Source organism: Muscardinus avellanarius (assembly GCF_963383645.1).
Source record: "Muscardinus avellanarius genome assembly, chromosome: 10".
In the NCBI taxonomy this organism is placed as follows: Eukaryota; Metazoa; Chordata; class Mammalia; order Rodentia; family Gliridae; genus Muscardinus; species Muscardinus avellanarius.
This window is the reverse complement of record NC_137796.1, coordinates 6827683-6849743: the sequence shown is the minus strand read 5'-3', so window position 1 is coordinate 6849743 and position 22061 is coordinate 6827683. Positions and strand designations below refer to the sequence as shown.

The 22061-nt window shown below is 51.1% G+C and overlaps 1 protein-coding gene across 1 annotated transcript in view; it reads right to left on the bottom strand.

Annotated features, from left to right (window-relative positions):
• Nucleotides 1-1833: 1833 nt before the first annotated feature.
• The window catches only part of CDYL2 (chromodomain Y like 2), a gene marked incomplete at both ends in the record, with an annotated part of 60430 nt that continues 40202 nt past the window's right edge, over nt 1834-22061 (bottom strand). The window contains 4 exons of the mRNA XM_080703465.1: nt 1834-1992; nt 4522-4665; nt 8374-8584; nt 16280-16452. Coding sequence (XP_080559591.1) covers nt 1834-1992; nt 4522-4665; nt 8374-8584; nt 16280-16452 — 687 coding nt within the window. The remainder of the gene's footprint in view (nt 1993-4521; nt 4666-8373; nt 8585-16279; nt 16453-22061) is intronic.

Sequence of the window (22061 nt, the reverse complement as noted above, 5' to 3'; positions counted from 1 at the left end):
TTATTAAGTTGTTGGTTGAACTCAAGCTCAGGACCATGCATCCCCTCCATCTGCCCTTCCTGCAGCAGCAGGCCACCTGTAGGAAACCAAGAGGCCTTAATTAGTCCTGGCTCTTCCTTTTATCTTCCCACATCCCTTCTGTGCCCAACTCCTTCTCTCAACTATCTTCCAGGAAGGACGGAGAGAAGTTGGCGATTTCTCATGGAAAAACAGGAGGGGAGAGAAAAGAGGGACACCCAAGATTGTGATGGGAACAGGGCACTCCCGCCACCGTGAGAAGTGAACATTTTCTGGGTACCTGACCCATAACAGCTACAAGCCTTGTGCAGAATAAGCCCCTTCTGTTTCCTCTGCTCCGACCGTGATGTTTACATCTTTCTCGCCACCACCCCACCCCACATCCCTTCCTGAGGAGGATGCAAGTTCTTTAGTCTGATGGTCTGAATATAGCAGCTGAGTGCCCTGCAGCCCAGGGGACTGAGGCAAGATCTCCTCCCTAGTTACTGCTCCCTTGCTTGGGTCAAAAGTTAGAAAAAAGATGGACTCTTCAGTCTTCTGAAGGCAAAAAGAATTAAGACTCTATAGAGAGCTCAGTAGACTGGGAACCTTCCCCACCTCCCTAGAAGGCCCAAACCAGAACACCTGCATATGTGGAAAAAATGATCTCTGAAACCCAATTTCATTAATTTTTCCCAAAGAAAAAAGTCTCACTTTGGGCTATAAGCCATCCACAGGAAGGGTCTTTTGCCAACCCCTTCCCAATAGTACACAAGTAGGAGCTGAGTGTGTTTTGGAACCACTGGGGCTGAGAATCTTTTATCTCCTTAAAGACAGTGGATGAAGTGCAAACCCCACCATGATTTCTCCTAAGGACAAGACTAAAGAACAAGTATTATGTTATTACAGCTACAGGCAGAGGATCTGATAGAGAATGATTCCTTTTATCCACAGAAGTCCTTCTGTTCTCATCTTTCTGAATTTTATTTCTATGCAGTTCTTTGCTAGAATGCACCAAATGGCGTGAACCTCGAATGGTTTTTGGTCCAGGGCAGTATGAAAATAAGCTCTGTGTGAACAACAGACATCATAATATATAAACAAAAATAAATAAATAAAATAAGTCCAATTAAAGGAAAAAAAACATTTTCCTAGTAGTTCATGTTTTTGCAAAACTAGCTTTACATATAATACACATAAATTATCAGAATTTTCCACTTACATTGTTTTAAAAATATATATTTAACAAAACATTTCTAAATGTACAATATCTGGGTTTGTAAATCACTCCATTGGGGTTTTTTAAGACCAAGCCCTAATAGTCACACAGATTTGCATCGGAGAGGAGACGGAAGCCGGGTCTACAGGATCGCTTGCTCAACTGGTCTGTGAATTCCCTAAGACGGATCGTTCCCTGGCCCGGGATCTCCACTTACCCAGAGAGAGCCGCGATGGCTTTGTCTCCAAATCAGAGGCACTGTGTAGACACAGCCTGAGTCGGAAGGAGGAGGGAGAGTGGTCCTCCCCTTCCTGGACCAGGGTGGTGCATTTCAGCAAGTGGGGAAAGGTACCTGCGGAGCCTCGGGACAGGACGCTAGTGCCCCTAGAGCTCTGTGGCGGGGCGGGGCAGGGGGAGGCCAAGTATGCTGCGTTTCCCACTGTAACACAAAATCAAACCAATGAGGAACAACCAGAGGACACGAGGAAATGGACACAACCCTAGGTATAGAGACGCTGGAGGAGTCCTTGGCCAGGGCCCACTCAGCTCCAATGGCTGGAACAGAGGGCCGAGCAGAAGTCAGGTGCCCTGGAGTGCGGGGCAGGCGAGCTGGGCCCTCAGACCTCGTAGATTTTGTCCTGCAGGTAGCTGAAGAGGGAGTCCAGGCCTTTGGAGGAGCTCCAGAGCTGCTTGAGCATGAGGCACTCCTTCTCATTCACGCCCTCCAGCACCGATTTCAGGAAGCTCCGAACCAGGCATTTGGACTCCTCTAACACCTAGAGAGAAGTACACAAGCCCAGTTAGCCAGTGCCAGCCGTGAGATGCCTCCCTCGGCCTGGGCTTCCTGGTGCTGTTTCCCAGTACTGCTGTGACTCGCCCAGAAGCCAAGGCGCCGAGCCTTCCATCCCTGGGATGGCTGGGGCCCACGTAACCCAGGCCACAAGAGCCCTGACTTTTACCCAAGGGCGACATAAACACAGCATCATTTTGTATGGGAATCGTGAAAAAAGTTTATGGAACACTGCTTCCACCTCCACAGACCATGAATGGAGTAAGCTATGAATGGATTCATTCTCGTGATCTGTCGGGAGTAGCAATACCTAAGTCAAAGGTCCCTGGGAACCCAGAATGAGGTAATGGGATGAATTAGTGTTGTCTAAGTGCCCACAGGACCCACCCCAATGGCCACACCTCTTTCAGGCTCAGCAGTAAGAGCAGCCGCATGGCAAATACCATCGTATTAATGAGTAGTCATGGTGGCGATCATCATAATAAGTGTAACAATCAATAATGGCAGCAATCATCTAATAATAATTACAATAATCCTGACGGCGGCAATCAGAGTCATAATGATCATGGGGTGAATGGTAATCATTGCCACAGAGTCATAATCGTAGTGGTGAATGACAGTATCATAGCAGTGAGAATCCTCACGGTGAACCATTTCAGCCCCCACTCCTGAGAATGATTCAGGCAACAGGCAGCCATGACGCGGAGCCCATGGTCCTACTCAGCCTGACGATGATAAAAGCCGTGGCCACGAGTTACCGTCGTAGTAGTCACACTAATACTAACTGGAGGCACAAGCGACGGTCAGAGAGAACTGTGGTGGTGACGGGAACGATGTCATCAGGGCCACCACGCACCAGCGGGCTCTGCATGTGGGTCCTGCCCTCCCCACTGAAGAGGAGGGAGCCAGATGAGGCAGCCTGGCCGGGGTTGCCCGACCCCGGGTGGCTGAGCAGCAGAAGACCTGGGTCTGGCTGAGCTCCACTGCAGCACTGCAGACACCTGGCCAGGAGTGAGGCCTTGGGGCACCTTCCCCTGGCCTCCACTGGCCTCTGCTGAGCTCGGGGCTTGGGTTCCTGTTGTCCCCAAACACTTTCAAACAGAAAAAGAGCAAGAGAACAGCTCCCAGGGGCTGACATGCCAGGAGGATCTTATCCCCCAGCATGGCCTGGGAGAGGGGATACCACATGATGGGGATGGCTGAAAGGCCCTGATTGCCCCTCTCCTGGCTTCACATGGCTGCGGGCATAGATTCCTCTCTGGGGAAATCACCCCCAAACTCCTGGAGCTATAATGAGTGCAGGCAGATTTCCTTGTGAGAGCTTCCATTGGGAAGCTTCTCCTAAGAGTCCAACCCCACAGGCATCCTTACCGGGGCCGCTGAGCCCGCGTATCTCCCGCTGCCCACAGACCATGCTCCCCCTGCAGCTGAAGCCAGCTCCGCCTCGCTGGGGCCGCTGTCCCGCACAGCCTCTGTGCACACGCACCCTGGCCACCAGCCGCAGCCTGCGCTGCCCCGGCCCCTCGCTCATGTGGCTGCCTGGGCTTACATCTTCTCCCTGCCTCTCTGTGAGGCTGGCCCTGGGGTGAGCAATCGTGTCTGCTTGGCCAGGGCTGCGGGGTTCCCTGGGAGATGGGATTTCAGTGCAAAACCCAAAAGTTCTCAGGCAAAGTGGGACAAAATGGTCACCCTCGTCACTAAGTCTGTGTAAGTCGGCAGGACACGTGGCCCAGGTGAGCAAGTGTGCATGTGTGTGTGTGGGGTCCTCACCAGCCAAGACCAGCAGCACCCCTCATTGGCAAGAGTGCACAGAGTAGGTTACGAGGCCCATCAGGAGAATCCTGACAGTCAGATGTGCGTGCAGGTGGATGGAGAAAGGTCAAAAGGCTGGCCCTACAGACCCAGGCCAGCCCACTTCTGAAGCAAGAGCCTGGTCTCCCCTGCAGCCCTGTCTGGGCTCCGGAATGGCCCTTGGCAGCAGGACCCGCCTATCTGCCCCTTTCCACTGGACAGTCCCCGCTTGTGCTTAGGTGACTGTCATGAGGTAGCATCGACACTTAATTAAAATCCAGCGCCCCTGCCGAGGTGTTACCCATCTTTTTTTCAGTGTGTCTTCCGAGCCAACCAGCGAGGTTTATATGGTGTACAGAAGAAATGAGATACGGGGACGGCGTGTCTGGGCCTGGTCGCATCTGGGCTGGTCTGGTCCCATCCTTTATTTGCCTGCGCTCCTTGTTTCTTTGAAAGCTGAACATTTGGTGCTTTTGTGTACGTTCAGGGCCGTCTCTTAGGACAGCGCCTCGACCCCAGAGTACAAATCTCTGCTGCGGGGCCTTTCCAAATGCGGGCGACAAAAACATGCCAAAATTTTGTACCAAGGGGCAGCAACTGCTCATTGCAAAGGGGCTATCGCTAACTTCCCACCTAACCTTGGGGGACTCCACGGGCCCCTCCAAACCTCCCCTGTGAACCTGCTCCACCCCAAGGACCGGCACATGGGAGCTGCGCAACTCACCACGGCGCTGCAGGAGGCCATCTCCTTCACCCGCAGCATGACCTCCTGGCTGAAGGTGGTGGGCCAAAACACCTGCGACACCAGGCCTCTGCTGCACGCCTCCTGCGCCGTGAGCTTCCGCCCGCAGAACAGCATCTCGTTGGCCTGGAAGACGGGAGGCAGGGGAGGCTGAGGGCCTTGGGGAGTCCTGGGCTGGCCCCACACAACTAGCCCTGCTCCACTGTGCAGGGCTCGCAGCCTGGGTTTGGAAAGGCTGTGCACACTGCACACACACACATTTGTGTCTCTGTGCATTTTTTTTTTTTTTTGAGCAGAGGGTCCACAGCTTTCATTAAATTCACAGAAGGAGCCATGTATTGGCGGAGGCTTTGTCCACCCAATACCTCTCCTGCTTTCAATGACAGAACCATGGGGGGGGGGGTGCTACAGCAAGGGGTGGGTCCATTTTGGGGCCAATACCCCAGCCATGACTGCAGTCCAGGATGAAGAGCTGACCCACCCTGTATAATAAAGCTCTTTGGGGAGGTTCCCAACTGCAGACTCTGGAGGGGCTCGCCCTCTCTGAGTACAGGGGAATGCCAGCCAGCCCAGAGGTCACCGGCTACATCCCTGCTCCCTGGGGAGGAGAGACAGGAAGGCGAAAGGACAGGAGGGGCTAGAACTCCTGGACTCTGTCTTCTCCAGGGAAGCTAATCTCCTGGGCTTTCCACTCAGGAGGGCCACTCCCTTCTTTTGTAGTACTGGGGAGGGAACCCGGGAGCATTTTACCTCCAAGCTACACCCCCAGCCCTATTTTTTTTAAATCTTTATTTTGAAACACTAAGTAGCTGAGGCTGTCCTCAAACCTGCCATCCTCCTGTCTCAGCCTCCCAAGTCCTTGAATTACAAGCATGCACTACCACACCCAGCTATTAGATTCCTTTTTTTAAGAAAAATTAGGCCAGTAAAGTGTTTCCATCCCTGGTGACTAATATACTGGAATGCCACACTAGACAGAGAAGGAAGAACATGAGGTTCCCTAGAAGCCCAGGAAAGGACATCTTGGCTGGCTGGGCGAGGGCAGGGGCCAGTGTTGAGGAGTGACCGGTCAGTACAGTTATCAGGGACCAGCTCAGAGCACAGAGACAGGAATCTCACAGAGTCCACTCCCTCATGCCTGACTCTGGTGGGTCGCTTCACCTCATAAGCAATGCTTTGCTTTTCTCCAAGAAGAGAAAATTTCTCTATCCATGAGCCCTGAGGACCACCAAGCTCCCGGCTCAGAGGCAGGATAAGGCTGGCTTTGGATGCGGCAGGCCTGGCATGCAGTCAGAGGTGAGGAAGCTCACTATTTTCTTTTTTTGTGGTCCTGGAAATGGAACCCAGGGGCATTCTACCTCCAAGATACATCCCCAGCCCTATTTGTTTTATTCTTTATTTTGAAACAGGGTCTCACTTGAGTTGCGAGGGAACTCACTAAGTAGCTGAGGCTGTCCACAAACTGTGATTCTCCAGTCTCAACCTCCCGGATGCTGGGGTTACAAGCGTGCACCACCACACCCGGCTTTGGAAGCTCACTATTTTTATGGTTTTCAGTGGTACCATTTTAAAAAATGAACAAGGAGAGCTGGGCATGGTGATGCACTCTTGTAATCCCAGCATTCGGGAGGTAGAGACCGGAGGATCGAGGTTCTGGGACAGCCTCAGCTACTTAGGCCCTTCGCAACTCAGTGAGACCCTGTTTCAAAAACAAAACTAAAAAAAAAAAAAGTAGGGCTGGGGGTGTAGTTCAGAGGTACAATAACCTTGGGTTCCATACCCAGTACTGCAAAATAAATAAATAAATAAATATAAAAAGGAAAAAGGAAGGGTCCCGAGAAAGCAGAAGGGGCTTGGCTTCTCAGCCTCTGCCACTGTGTTCTCCAAAGCAGGACTTCAGAGGCGACGAAGGTGCTGGCAGGGCCACGGCCCCTGATACGGGTGAGAGGTGGAAAGGCCAGGAGGGGAGGAAGGAAGCCAGAGGGCACAAGCCTCTACCATAACAGACAGATTCTAGACACATGGCCAGACGCAAGAGATCACAGGTCAAAGGTGCAGGGAGGCAGAGATGCCATCAGATAATCACAGACCTTTTAAAGATACTGTTTGCCTTCCAGTAGAATGGAGAAGGCAAGAGAAATGCCCTGGGCTCCATTCCAAAAGAGGAAGAGTTCACACAGCCCCGTGCAGCAGGGAATGGAATATGCAGCCTGCTAGCATGCCGGGAGGGCGCAGCCTCCCTGGGGCAGGGACTGGGTCCTGTCTCTCAAGCTGTGCTTCTGTGGCAGCTCTGGGGCTCACAGTGTTTGCTGGCAGGTGCTCCCACAGACCCCTGGCAGACCTCGCCAAGACCGGCAAGGCAGTGAAGTCCCGGCGCCTTCCCTGACCCGCAGCACCAGCCGCCAGCACCTGCAGTTCCAGGGCCGGCGGGCTCCCAGGGCTCACTTCCCGCTCAGCCAGGCCCCTGCGGTCCCCGCTGCGTGGAAGGTAGGCTATGCAAAGGTCACTCTAGGGTCTCTGTGAAAGGCCGAGCCACCGCTCAGGAAGCAGAGCGAGAGAACAGAGACCTAGAAGGCAGGACCCATCTCCCTGGCCACCTGAGCCCTGGGGGGGTGTGGATGCCTGGCCTTGGGGGGTTCTCAGCAAGGGCTGCCTGGTTGCTATCCTCTGTGTGTGTGTGTGGAGGGGAGGGGACCTCCTGAGACCTGGCTTTGATGAACCCATAGAGCTGGGTTGGTTGGTGGCCCCAGTCGGCAGAGGCTGGTCTGAGCATCTAGGGGCAGGCCACTGAGCCCTCAAAGGACTCCGGGACACAGCATAAAGCCCCCGCCAACACCTACCCAGGCCAGGTGTCCTTTCTGAACCCTTCCCTGGTTCTGGCATCACCAATCCCAGGCTCATTCCACAGACTCACTCCCCTCTACTTTAGAACTCTCAGGGCTAAGAGCACCGGACGGTTGGCGTCCACCTCCCACAACTGCCATTCTACTGCGTGACTTCAAACAGCTCCATCGCCCTCCTTGAGCCTCGGTCTCCATGTCTGTGCCGTGGGTAGACCAGCCACCTCCTCAGTAGGCTGTACGCAGCCCTGGCACACACTGAGTGCTGTCTATGCACTCCTGGCAGTACCACCTCAGGTGCAGATTCGCTGCAGCCCATCGTGGACTCCAGGCCACCGAGGGTCACCTGCATTGCCTGCAGACCAACATGGTGACCTGGCAGTTCCTGATCCTCTCTGCCTTTAACTGTGCTCTAGAAGATGGGTCACCGACACCCTTTCCCTCTTCTTGCTAGACATACAGCTGGACCACATTCCCCAGCTTCCCCTGCAAGTGACTGAGGGCCCAGGACAGAGAGCTGGATGGTGATGTGTGAGAGGCACTGAAGAGGCCCCTGCAGGACCTCCTGGAGGATCCCTCGGTGGAGCCCCCTCCATGGCTAGAAGGGAAGGTGCATCTGCGAGGGGGAAGACCCCTGGCCGGCATGGACAGCTCCTGCACCTGCACCCGACTGGGGCAAGAGCAAGAAAGCCTTGCTGTTGGACCTAAGCCTGTGGGCTGTTGGAAGCAGTGCATAGCTAACCCAAAGGCACGGCCTTGCTGAGCTGTCAGGAATAAATGAGACACAGCGCACAGCACCTGGCACGGAGCAGGTGTTTAACAGGTGCACATCAAGCTGCCCAGCCTCCATCCTGGTTCCTCTGGGGCGGCCAAACAGGCTGAGACAGAGTCTGCAGGCCGGGTTTTTATGCTAAAGCCATGATGGAGGGGGGATTCCGCTGGGACTTAAACACATGCATCTCGGGAAAGGAGGCCCTGGAAAAGGGAGGCTTACCAGCGCCACGCCCAGGATCTGGGGAAAGGTGTAGGAGGAGCATCCGGCAGGCGTGAGGCGGATGGTGGCATAGGGCGTCTGGAACCAGGCCTTCTCACTGGCCCACACGATGTCACAGAGTGGCAGAATGGAAGCACCCAAGCCCAGGGCTGGCCCGTTGATGGCCACCACGATCGGTTTCTTAAACTGAATAAAGGCTTTCACGAAGTCCCTGGGGGAGAGAGAAGACCCTCTTAGCTGGTGGTCTCAGACATCAAGTCCCCCTGGACACCCCTGGCTCTCCCAGGTGCTACGAGGCACACTCCGATCATCAGAGGTGAGCAGGGGCCTCCCTAGCCCAGACGCAGAGCCACTAAGCCGCCAGATTGTCAAGAGGAGGCTGACGAAAGCCATGTATCCCTATTGGCACAATTCATGCCTGGATTATCACCACTGCTCCCAGGCCCAGTAGCTCTTTCTCCTCCTGAAAGCCTGGGTGGTGGGTTACACAGACACCCTAGGTGTCAACAAAGTTACTGAGGGAAGACCTACCCAGGATGTCATGGTGCCGAACCAGAAACAGAACCAAGAGGATGTTCTAGGGAGACAAATTCTACCACTGAGAGAGCGAGAATGTTTTTAACTTCGCTGGCCTGAGGCAGGTGCTGCAGCATTGGGAACTACACATTCTTAGTCCCTGGAGCACTCAATGGGAAGAAAGTCAAGGAGGGAATTCATGCTCTGAGCAGTCGATACTGGTGGCTATGACATCTCAGATTCCCTCCTATCCTGGGATGGTCTGATTCTGTATCACCCATAGGGATGCCAGAGCTGCCAAAGGTGCTTCCACAATGCTGATGAGGGTGTAGGTGCTAGAGGGCCATAGGAGCAGCCCTGGGGGAGGATGCCGGGCTCGCCCACAGCATCAGGCATGGGTGGGATGGGGCAGTATTTCCTCTCCCTGACCTTTGCACTGAGCGAGGTTATGGTATGCATCTTTCTCTACGAAGCAGAGCCACCAGGAATGACCTCGATTTTCTTTGCCTTAGAATTCTCTTTGCCTTTCCCAGAGCTACTATGAGATCTATAAAATGTAAATATTCATCTCCATGTGGAGGAAAGATCCAAGATGTCGAGTAAAGCCGGCATCCTTTATTATTCCTAGATAGAAGACTGAAAAGTACCAAGAACTCACGAGAACAGAACCCACTGCCCACGACCTTGGTTGGCCTTGGCTTCCCTCTCCAGGGCTCCTTCCCGTCCCTCTCGCTCTGGTTCACTGTGCGCGAGCCACACGGGCTCCTGAGAGCTCTTAGGAAAGCCATTATCATAATTTGCAAATATCTTACTCATTATTTGCTTGTTTTCATGTTGTTTTTCCCCTAGCTCCTTCAGGGCACTCACAGGTATGCCTGGGGCACCACCTGGTTCCCATAAATATTAAAATTAGTGCTCCACCAGCAGCTGCTGAAGGAATACACATGTCTTCCAGAAAGAGAGTGGAGGCCACAGAGGTGTGGCAACAACGGGCCATCCTTCTTCTTCCTGGGTCTCTGGGCAGGATACATCTCCCAGCCTCCCTTGCAACTGGCTGTGTCCAAGTCACTGAGTGTCTGCCGACAGAATGTGAGCAAAATCCACGTGCGCTACGCACACGGCCTTCCACAGTACAGCGCTCCAAGCCAGGTCGCTTGAAGAGCATGGCAGACTGGAACGAACACTTACACTGACACAGGATTGGAGCGTGTGAACTCCAGAGTCCCCTCTTGGAGGATAGCCATAGATTGATCAGTGATATCTGTTTTGCTTTTACAGATGTAAGAACTTAAGCTTCTAGAGCAGTAGAGCCATTGGTTAGAAGTTTGGGGCTTATTTGTTACAGCAGCTAATACTTAACTAACACAAGTCGGGTGTGGTGGCGCACGCTTGTAATCCCCACGCTTGGGAGGCAGAGACAGGAGGATCGCTCAGGTTCGAAGCCAGCTGCACTGGCTTAAGAGACCCTGTTTCCAAATAAAAATATAAAATAGGTCTGGGAGTGTATCCCAGAGGTAGAAGGGCTTCCAGGAACCCCAGTACCACACACACAAAAAAAAAACTAATACAAATGTTTGAGTTATCCTTTCTGAATTGATACTGATCCTCCCCTCCAACTCATACCAAAAGATGTGGGTGTTACAGTGATAAGCTGGGATTTACTCAGCTGGGAGTAGTCTACTTCATATTCTATTGGGCTAGCGGAATCTTAGGACCTATATCAGCCATCATAAAAGGATGCAATTCTGTCCCAGGCTTGGAGCATCACATGGCTTGAAATAATGGCATTACCTTGGTCATTGCTGGCTTCACTGCAGCCAATGCTAGAAAGACACTGCTTCAAAGACAGAGTCTTGGCGCCATGACCCTCTAATGCTTAGTTTCTAGTGGCCACCTTCTGGCTGGACTTTCTGAGCTCACAGTTAAGATTTTAAGCTAGATCACTGTGATCTAGCTTAACAGTGCAATTTGGAGTATGCAAGGGATGTGGGGCTTCCTTGTAGAATCTCTGGAACCTCAGGGTTTGGGTGGTTTTCATCAGATATCCCATTCCTGTGTATTCACAGTGTTCCAACAGAACTGCGGGCATCCTTAAGGAGCTAGAAGGAAGGAAGGATTCTGAAGCAAGTGAGCAGGCAAAAAATTAGTAGGGTAATTGCAAATTATGGTAATGGTATTTCCACCTGATATCCCATTCCTGTTGCATATGCATGATGAACATATCCTGACGGCCCAGAGGGCTCTCCAGGAGCCCACTCCAGTCAGACTCAGGCCGGCTCCATCTCATGGCTAGTTCTGGAATCCTGGGCCTTAGACTTGGGAAGGACTTCCCAACTCGTGGAAGCCAGGTGTAATGGTGCAAGCCTGCAATCCCAGGTTGTGGGAGCCTGAGACAGGAGGATCACAGTTTTGAGACCAGCCTGAGCAATAGCAAGATTTTAAGAAGCCTAGTGAGACACTGTTATAAAAAAAATAAAAAGGGCTGGGGTATAACCCAAAGGTATAACACTCCTGGGTTCAACCCCCAAAATCACCACCACCAACCACCACCAACAACAACAACAAAGACTCAAGTAATCAAATCTTCCAATTGGTACAGAATTCCCTCTGTAACATCCCAAAGATGTGCCATCCTGCCTTTGGTAAAGGTTTTCAGAGACAGAAGGTCCAGGATTATCAGGACAGCGTCCCTGTGGCAGGCTCTGTGTGGGCCTGTGGATGCTCTTATTAACTTACTCTGTTTTCTACAGAACAGCCCTTGAGAAATCAGCTGCGTCCCTCACCCTCTGGAACCTTCCCCCTCGGGACTCTGGAGCCTTTTGCTCTGTGGTTTCTAAGAAAGGCAACAGGGCCTCCCAGGGAGGGAAACAGGGCCGAGCACACCCAGCTCCAGCCCTCCGGCCCAGCAGCTCCCATTTAATTTCCTTGATATAAAAATGTGATGCAGAGACAACCCTCCCAGCCTTTTTCTCTCACCTCAGGGGCAGATATCTATCACAAGGGCCCCAGGGAGGCAGGAGCCAAACAGCAAACAGGATATTGCATTACAGACCCACAGCTCGGATATCTGATCTGACAGCAGCGCCCAGGCTTGGAAGATTGCTGGCCTTCTTCCCCAGCATCCAAGGCCACTGGCCGACCCTGGCTTCTGCAGTTCCTTCTGTTCAACCCAGGCCCTGCGGCTTCCGCCTGCCCAGCTGCTGGGCTTCTCTGACGTGGCAGAAGGGAAAGGAATTTCAGAATCTAAAAGACTCGGGGCCCAGACTCAACTCTGCCCCTTACCGGTGGTCAGACCTTGGACAAGTTGCCCGGGCTCCAGAGGCTCGTTTTCTCCCTCTGTAAAGTGGAAATGTCAGCGTTGGCTGTCCGCAGGACCAAATAAGAATCAAAAGACACAGCAGGGCATCAGAACCCAGGTGCCTGATGTGCCTGCTGCCGTAACGGGGTTTGCGTCTGCAGGGAGGTGGGCACGGTTTGCACCAATTTGCAGAGTCTATGATACGTTCTCCTTAGCCTAAAAGAGACTCAAAGCTCAATTCTGCTCGTGGGGTTATCTGGGTTTCACCTGGGGTAACTGGCATTTCTTTTATGAGCCACTTACCCATGGTGCCCTTTAACCAGAACCCAGGAGGGCAGCTTTTCCTCTACCGGGGCTCAGAGGCAAGCCAGCTTAGTCCAGGGCCTGTGGGCGCCCCGGGCACACAGTGACTATCATCCTGGGGCCCCAGAGGGTCTCCAGGAGCCCACTCCTCAGCTTAGCTACAGCTCGTGGCTGGAAAAAACAGCAGTCGTAACAGCAATGACGACAGATGCATCTATTCTAAGTGCCTGGCGTGTGCCAGGAAGCGCCCACATGGGGAATCTGATTACTCTTCATCCTAGCAACCCGTGAGGCCCGGATCATCTTTTGACGGTGCCCATTCTACAGATGAGCCGAGCCAGATGACTGGCATTCCTCGGGCCACACCACTAGCGAGTGGGAGGCAGCTGGTCCACACGCCATGTGGCGGCCGCCAGCGTGCGCTGCCTTCCTGCACTGCCGCCCCATCGCCCATGGCAAGTTCAGGAGAGGGCAGCCTCCTCCAGGGAAGGTCCTGGGTAGACTCTGGCTTCTGTGGAACGAGCCATCTGAGCTCTCCCTACCTCTGTTAGCACAGTCATCAAACACAGGCAGAGTGAGCCCGGTGCCCTGGTCATGCATGCGAGTGCAGGCGGGGTCAGGAAGACCCTATGGTCTGCCCTGCCAGAGCTCCTTCAAGAGAACCTCAAAGGATGTCCACAGGCTGCATGGACACGGGGTGGATGCTACACCCAAAAGGTGTTTTAGTTCCTGCAGAAGAGACCGCTCAGACCATAACCGTGGTCATTAATATACCCAAGGGATCTGCAGGAGCTGAGGTCGGACTTGAAACGCAGACCAAACTCTGCTCTGCAACGATGTTCAGTCAGGAGCACTCTGTGCATGGGAGGCTGGAAACACCTGTAGGGTGGGGTCTGCTGGTCTCCCTCTGACAGCAGGGTGTTCATCCCTGTGTGGCGGCCATGCTGGCTGTGTCTCCTCTGTCCAACCTCAATGGTCTCGCCCTCCAGATGTCTCCATCCTCTCCCTCCTCGCCCACATCCTTACAGCCGCCTTCTCCCTCCTGATCTGGGAATCAGGGCTTCTTTTAGCACCCTGGACCCACTGCAGGTAGCACTGGCAGGTGTTCTCTGCCCTGGTTGCACATCAGAGCCTCCGGGAGCCTCACTGCCATGGCAGGTTTGAGGCTGGGTCCCATAGGAACACGCTCAGACTCTCCCGGGGAGCTGTCAGGCATCTGAGTTGGGGGAATGCTCTCGGGTGACTCTATGTGATATACAGGCCGGAAACCAATGGTCCAGGGGACATCTTCATTCCTACTATCAGGTCTCTGTCAGCCCGTAAGTGAGCAGCTTCAACTCCCTTTGAAGCACTGGGAGGAGGCCCCTGTGCTTGCTTGCTTGATGGCTTGCTTTCTCCCCCCCCCTCTCTCTCTCACTAACCCCACCCCCCATACTGGACAATCCTACCAATGTCCAACCCCAACAGAGCAGAGTGTCACCTCGCCTGACGCTGTCCAGAGATGGTCTATTAGCAGACCCTACACCCCACACCCAGCAGACAGGAGATAGGAGCAGAGCCCACTGCAGGGAGTGCCGACTAGATTGGAGGTCGAGATAGACCTTGCTTGAAAGGAGAATCCCAAATGCAGCTGGGGCTTTCTAGGGTGCCGACAGTTTCCTGCAGGATGGCAGCTGTTTCCCAGGGTTGCTGTCACAGTCAGCACACAAACAGGTGGCTCTAAACAATAGAAACTTTTTCTCTCATGGACTGGAGACCAGGACTCCAAGATAAAATGCAGGCAGGTGTGGGGCCAGCTCCTTCTGGGGCTCCGGAGAGGCCCTGCCTCACTTGGCCCCAGCTTCCTGGTGCTGGCCATCCTGGGTGTCCCTTGCAGGCAGCCCCGTCACTCCATGCTCTGCCTTCCTCGCTCTGGGTCTCCCCAGCTCCGAGGCATGCCTAGGCAGTTCTCTTTGGCTGTGGTGTCCTCTCTAATCCAGGATCATCCCATCTCAGGAGTCATAACTTAGTGACATCTACAAAGACCCTTTTTCCAAATAAAGCCACTTTCATAGGTTCCAGGGACTGGGGCATGGACATATCTTTTGGTGACCATGAAAGGTCTGCGTGCTGATGAGCTGTGTGCACCTGGTATGGACATCAGGGGTGACATCAAACAGGTTAACCTGGGCTTCTCGAAACCCCAGGTGCCTCCACTGAAATTGTAAACTATATGAAGATTGAGCAAGGCTCACTTAGTCTCTGAGGAGGGTGGTGGTGGCCCCATAAACAAGAACAAAAGAACACTGGGAAGTGTTGTTCCCTTGACTTATGACAAGCCAGTACCAAGAAAACACGAAGAGACCAAGCAGGTCTGGGCTGCACCCAGGACGCAACATAAACCCTGATTCCTTTCCAGTAAGTGCCCAGGCTTCCCCTGTCCTTTCTGGAAAGTCTTCTTCAAGAGGAAGCACATGGGTGCTCTGGAGTGGGGATACCAAGGAATGTTTTACCCTGCAGAGGGACTCACAACTCCACACCTTAGAGTACCCTAGCATCACTTCTTAGAGACCTGCATCCCTCTAAGCCTTCTGCAGCCATGTAGGAATCAGTCTCTGCGTGACGCAGCCACAGAGCAGTAAGACAGCCCAAGAAAGTCCCTACTATGCAGTCTGAGGCTCTGAGACACCAAGTGAAATCAGTGTCGCCTCTCATGAGATCGGGGACATCACTGAACTGTGCTTCTGCTCTCTCTCCCTAAGCAGAATACAGCAGCAAGCGGGCCTGCCCTCTCTGGGATAAATGCAGAAAAACAAGTACAAAATAGCTGCCAGGGTCAGAGATAGAATGTCCCCTGCAGAGCTCAGGGTTGGTACAGCTAAGTCATGAGAGTTGTAATCTCATTTGCAGATGAATCCACTGTAATGGGTTTACTGGGTGGTAACCTAGGCTGGTGGGGTGTGACTGGGGAAGCTGGGTCCCTGGAGATGTGTCTCTAGGGGCTGGGCTTATGTCTTTGAATCCTCATGCTTGCTGGCTCTCTTTGCTTCCAGACTCCATGGTGCGAGCGTGGAGTTCTGCACACACTCGCCTCTAAGTTGTGTGGTCAGTTGTTTCAGATTATAGTAGCAAGAGTGTTGATTGAGATACTAGCTTAATGGCCCTGGCTAGGAATCCCCTCCCTGGCTTTGGAGATATCTACAAATAATGAGGGAGATAATGACCCTCTGAGTCTCAAAAGGGGCCCAGCATGTCACGCTCAGGACCCTAACCTCTGCCCCAAAGGCAGGAAGAGAAAGAGAAATACTCTCACCCTGCTGGATCAGCAAATGCTCAGCTGCTGGGACATCCTCCGCCCTCCTCCTCACTGATGAGTCATTTCAGCTCCAGGACAGAGAAATGTCCAGACAGCCACAGAACTGCAGTGCCAAGGCAGAGCGGGGAGTGATGTGGATGATTCCCGGGCACTGCTAGACACAGGTCTTAAATGAGGGCGGAAAAATCTCCTTTCCATCAAAGAATGGAAGGGGGATCTAACTTAGAGAGCAAAGCATTTCTAATTTTGGCAGGACTAGGGTTGTAGACAAAATACAGACTGCCCCATTGAAATTCCAATCTCAGATAAACAGCCCGTACATTTTAAAGGTCAAATATATATATCACCAATAATGCTCGGGACACACTTAACACAAACGTTATAATTCTTCATCGTTTTAAATTCAAATTCAACGGAGCAGCCTATAGTTTTACTTACTAAATCAGACTGTCCTAGGCAGGACTCCAAGGTGATGGACCAGGAGCAGGACCCACCTGATGGCTTCTGCAATCCGCGTGCTCTCCTTCCGCCGGTCGCTGGACAACCGGCCGATTAGGTAGGAGTAATCCAGGCCGCTGCAGAACACACTCCCCACCGCGCTGAGCAGCAGCAGCTTGCTGTCGTCCGTGGCTGCATTGCACAGCGCTCGCCGGACCTCCTTCATGATCTGCAGGCGGAGATAAATTTGGAGGATGTTAGTGTGTCTGCTGTAAGCCAGGGGCTTCACACCCAAAGCCAGCCAGGTTCCTGACCCCGTGAGGACAGAGACCAGCAAATCTGCTTCTGCCAGTGCAGGGAATCTAAACACATCACCACCAAGAAAAGCAACACTTCTCTAACCCAGCGCCTGTCAGCACCAGCCCCAAGGCAGGCAGTATACCCACTAAGAAGCCCCGGTGGTCACTGGCTCTGACCTGGGAGCCTGGAAGATCCTGGTGAACCTCCGCAAATCTCTGCTGGTATCTGCTTGTTGAGCCCTTTTGGAGGTGTGGGAAATAGCCCAGGCGAGGTGGTGAAGCCCTCTCTAGGTGGCTCAGCTCAACCCTACTTGATCCACCCTTAATTCAGCCTAGATCTTTACACAGCTTGTAGGTGACCCATGGTAAGGGGCTTTGGCAATGGAGCTGGATCTGGATTCAAGTCCGAGCGAAGGGAGAAAAGTGCCTGGTCCAAGTTTCGACTCGGCCATTGACCTGCTGTGGGACAGGAGACATGCTGGGCTCACCCGGTCCCTCACTGTGAGTGCAGGAACATAGCATCCCTTGCAAAGACTACAGTGGAGAGAAAGTGGAAGGAAAGGGTGTCCTAGCCACCTGCATAGGAGGGATGGTGAACTCTCAGTAGAAAACATCTTCCTCCTCTGCTACAGAGGACCTTTGATGAGTTTGCCTCTCCTAGACCTATTTCAGTAATGACAAAAATGATGTCTCTCTATTCTCACTGTGCTCTCAGAGCCTCGCACGGACCTGGCAGACAGTGGCGCTCAATAATTTCCTGTTTTGTTACGTTGCTACCTTCTCACAGCCCTTGCCCCTCAACCTCAGAAAGAAAGTACCCAGGATGCTTTCACACATCTAGAGGCCTACAGCACAGAGGAGGCTGCCTCTCAAAGCCTTTTGGCCTTTTTCTTTAGAGCCCTCCCTGGAACAGTGGTCTGGCTTTGGGAGCGGTGGGGTATGATTTCTACATTGCAGGAGAAAGCAGACCTCAACCCCCTCCAGGGTCTGAAGCTGACTTCCTGCCTCACGAAAGCTTCATTCTGTCTGGCTCCTTCTAATTGTACTCTTGTGATGGTCCAACCTAGACACACAATTCCTCTTGGGAGCCTGGGCATTCAGGATGACCTGCAGCAGGGTGGCCAGGCAGCAAGAGCCCAGGCAACAGAGACAGGATGCCTGTGTTGGAGTCCACTCCACCACTAAGGAGCATGGCCCCTCTCTGCCACCCATTCCTCCAGGCCAGTCAGAAGCTGCTCAAATAACTTATCTTTACTATAAGAAAACTCTCCCAAGAGGACTTAAAACTTCCAAGCCAACTCTGTACATAGATTTGCACTTCCGAGTTGTCATACCCACACAAGAGAGAAATCTACAAGTTTAAAAAAGTTAACATGGAAATTAGACATGGGGTAGGGACATCCCTGAGGGATCTCAGCAAAATGAATCTGCAGAGAGACTGCAACCTAGACTGCATGAGGATTATTATGGAAATAATCCCCGCTGAGCAGGAGGTCACAGTGAGAAATTATAAAAAACACCTGAGGAAAGACAAGTCAGTGTTCTTGGCAAATGGGGAAATTATATAATAACTTTACGTAATACCGATCTGAGACTATAACATATATTTAAAATGATAAAAAAAAGTGAGGCATATGAATAAAAAAGAATGAATAGGAGGGTACAGAAAAGATAAGATTTTAGGGAAAAAATTCTCCCAATGGAAAATAAAAAGTCATGGATGTCTGCTGAGATCAACAACACATTAGAAGGAGCTAAAGGGAGAATGTGGGAATTGAAAGATCTCTGAAGCAACTGCCTTGAATCTAGAAGACAGAAACAGAGAAAGGAAACTTAATTAGAGGATAAAGACAAGCAGGACAGATCAAGAAGGTTTAACGTGAGTGCTATAGGAATATTCTCAGGAGGTCATCGATGATAAGGGAGAGGCATCATGTAGGGTGAGACGGATGAGAATATTGTATCAGAGCTGCCTTCCCATCTGGAGGCTGTAAAAGAGAATCTATTTCTGTGCCTTCCCACCTTCTAGAGACCACCTGCATCCTTTGGGACATGGTCCCCTCCCTCCCTCCAATGTCAAGACAGAAATGGTTGGTGAATTCGTTCGAAACCCCCCCCCCAATGCCACTCTTGAATGGCATGGGGCTGTAACTGTCTTCAGTATTTCTATCTTTTTAATAAACTTCTTTAAATCTTCAGCAAGAAAAAAAAAAGCCAGCAATGGTGAGCTGAGACCTTCTCACTTTATATTACTCTGACTCTTCTAACTCCTCTATTTAAGAACCCTATGACTACACTGGGTCCATCCATATAATCTGGGATAATCTCTTCATATTAATATAGCTGATTAGTGACTTTAATTCCTTCTGAAAATTTAATTCCCTGCCACGAAACCTAATATATTCTTAAACTCTGAGGATTGGCAGATATAAATGTCAGAAGAAGGTGAAAGAATACAATTTTCAAAGCACTGAGGAAAATATCTGTCAAACACATTCTTTACCCAGCTAAACTATCATTCAAAGACACAGGTAAAAACATGAGGCATTTTCAGTTCAAAAAGTTAACAATTTTGGGGCTCTCAAAAAAAGTAACCAATAAGGGTGTACTTTAACAAGAAGAAAACTACCCAGGCGTGTTGGCGCACACTTGTAATCCCAGCATTTGGGAGGCTGAGACAGGAGGATCGTAGTTCGCCGGACAGCCTCAGCAACTTAGTGTGGCCCTTGGCAACTCAGTGAGACCCTGTTTCAAAATAAAGAATAGAAAATAGAGCTGGGGGTGTAGCTCAGAGTTAGAATGCCCCTGGGTTCCATCCCCAGTACCGCAAAAAGAAAAAAAAGTCATTGCTATAGTTTGTATCTGGAATGTCCCCCAAAGCCTCATGTGTTAAAGGCTTTGTCCCCAGCTTGTAGCACTATTGGGGGTGGTGAAACCTTTAGGATCTAGCAGAGAAAACTAGATCACTGGGGGTGTGCTCTTGTAGGGGATATTAGGACCCTCACCCCTTCCCTTCTCCCCCTTTCCCCCTGGGTACTGTAAGGTGAACAAGTTTCTTCCACCATGGTTCCTACCACAGGCCTAAAAGCAACAAAGCCAAGCAACCACGGACTGAAACTATGAGCCATCTCCCCCCACTTTAAATTGTCTTATTCAGGTATTTTTGAAAAACAGTAAGCTGACATACACAATTATGATATGATGTGGACTAATTTGAATTTTGTATTTTTTTTTGTGGTAATAGGAATGGAACCCAGGGTCATTCTACCTCTGAGCTACACCCCCAGCCCTATTTCTTATTCTTTATTTTGAAACAGGGTCTCACTGAGTTGCAGAGGGCCTCACTAAGTAGCTGAGACTAGCGTCAAACCACGATCCTCCTGTCTCAGCCTCCTGAATGCTGGGATTACAAGCGTGAGCCACCATGCCCGGCTGTTGAATGTTGTATTTTGTGCAAGGGAGAACTGTAGTTCTGGGCAATCCTACTGTGTAGGATGACAGGGGAGGGGGATGACTAGAGAGAGGAGAGTGAGTGAGAGCGTGTCATGGTTATCTGTTTAAGAGTGGCATGGAGCAGGCAAGTCAATCTAGATTGTGCCGTATGTATGTGCAGGATTATGAAATGCATGAATTACAATGAATGAGAGGAATACCGTAAAGTAATATCAATCATTAATCCAGCAGAAATTAGGGAAGGAGGGAAATAAAAGCAGAATGCACATGGCAGTAGAAACCACGGCATGATACCAACTTAGAAGGGATTTGAGTCTAACAGAGGAGAGTGTATATGAATAGGCTTTCAAGGGATCATTACTAATCGTTCAATATATATGACCAGAAGGCCTGAGAGCACTGTTTTTTAAAAGTATACTTTAAGAGAACCCCCGTTTATTAAGCACCTAGAATGCCAGAAAGGGCATCAAATAACTGTCACATAATATAGTCAGCCAAGAAAAATCGTGCCTGATGGGGAATGGCATCCCACAGGTGAAGCAATGGAAACTTAGAGAGGGGAAGAATGCTGTCCAAGGCATACCAGCTGTAAAGGCAGGGTCACGATTCCACACGAACAGCCACACCCCTTCATTTCTCCTATCGCAGGGTGACTTGGATACAGATTAGTGAAGAGGAGAGGGCCAAGTGTCGATCTGAACCAAGACTCTTCGTGCCCAAGCTCTGCTGGAAGGATATGGGGAAAATACTCCTCCCTAACAAGGTATACTCTACAGATGTTCATTTTGAACATCAAAAAGGCAAGCAGGTCACTACCTTACAGCTCCTTCAATCCATCTACCTCCAGAAATAGACACGCTCTCTCACCTATATATGAACCCCGTTTCTCTCAGCGACAAATAAAGGAAAATCTGCTGTAAAGAGATGAGCTATAATTCCATGCATGACTCCGAAAGGGGTCTCTCTCTTTCTCTCTGTCTAAGGCCACACTTATCGGCCAATTCGTAAAAATGAGGCCAAACCAAAAAAGAAAAAAATCGCCTCCTTTCTGAATTAAATTGAAAGTGAATTTGTATATTATTGATGCAACAGAAGTACAGACTACATTTTTCCTTCACTTAAAAAAATGAGACTTAGTCAGCACACCTTATCTTTGCCTTTCTGGTGTCAAGAATTCAGTGTAGACAATGGCTGAGGTTCCGCCTGCTTGAATGAAGGACCCCCAGTTTTAGAATGTAACTTGTGTGTTTAAAGTAAGATGTTCAGAAATTACCCTGTACTCTTTGGCCTCCTTACACAGAATATACTGGCCACAGGGAATGTGATTCTCAATGGTCACCTGCCGGCCTGTAACAGACCAATCTTCCCCAAAGCCTTTGCTGCATGACTCTACAGCAAATGGCCGCCGGCTGCCTTGCATCGCGGAGTCCCCGGTGTGTCCTTTATGTTTATTGCCCTTGTTAAGCACTTCCCACTGCCACTCACACCAGCTGTTAGTGCCTGCCAGGGAGCGTCTGCTTCCCCTGCAGGACTTCCAGCTTCTCACAGGCTGTAGGAACGAGATAACCAAGCTCATCCAACCTGGGTATAAAAGGAATAGGACCAGTGTCCTTCTCTGCACCAAGATCCAATCATCCTACCACCACTGTGATGTATTTCTCAAAATCCCCTGCAAGATGTATTCTTCCTCTCCTGACCTTGAATACCTAAATCCTTATTGCAACACTTCTGACAAGCCTTCTGTATAATGCACACTTCCTCGTCTTGCCTTCCTCATATGTACCGAGACGCCCGTGGCCCAATGACCCCTTTTCTAGGAGTCATGCTCTTCTGTAACTCCCCACCTCTTGAGTGAGGACTAGACTTTACAAGCCACTTCTAACACACAGACTGTCCCCAAATGATGGGAGATTACTTTCGAGAGGAGCTTACAAAAAGACTACAGCTCTATGTGGGCCATCTTTTCTTGGCATCTGTCCTAGAACCCTTGCTCTGGAGGAAGCAGGCCCCCAGGTCCCGAGTAACCTTACGGCTCACATGGCAAGGAACAGATGTTGGTCAGTGAGGACTGAGGCTTGCCAAAAAC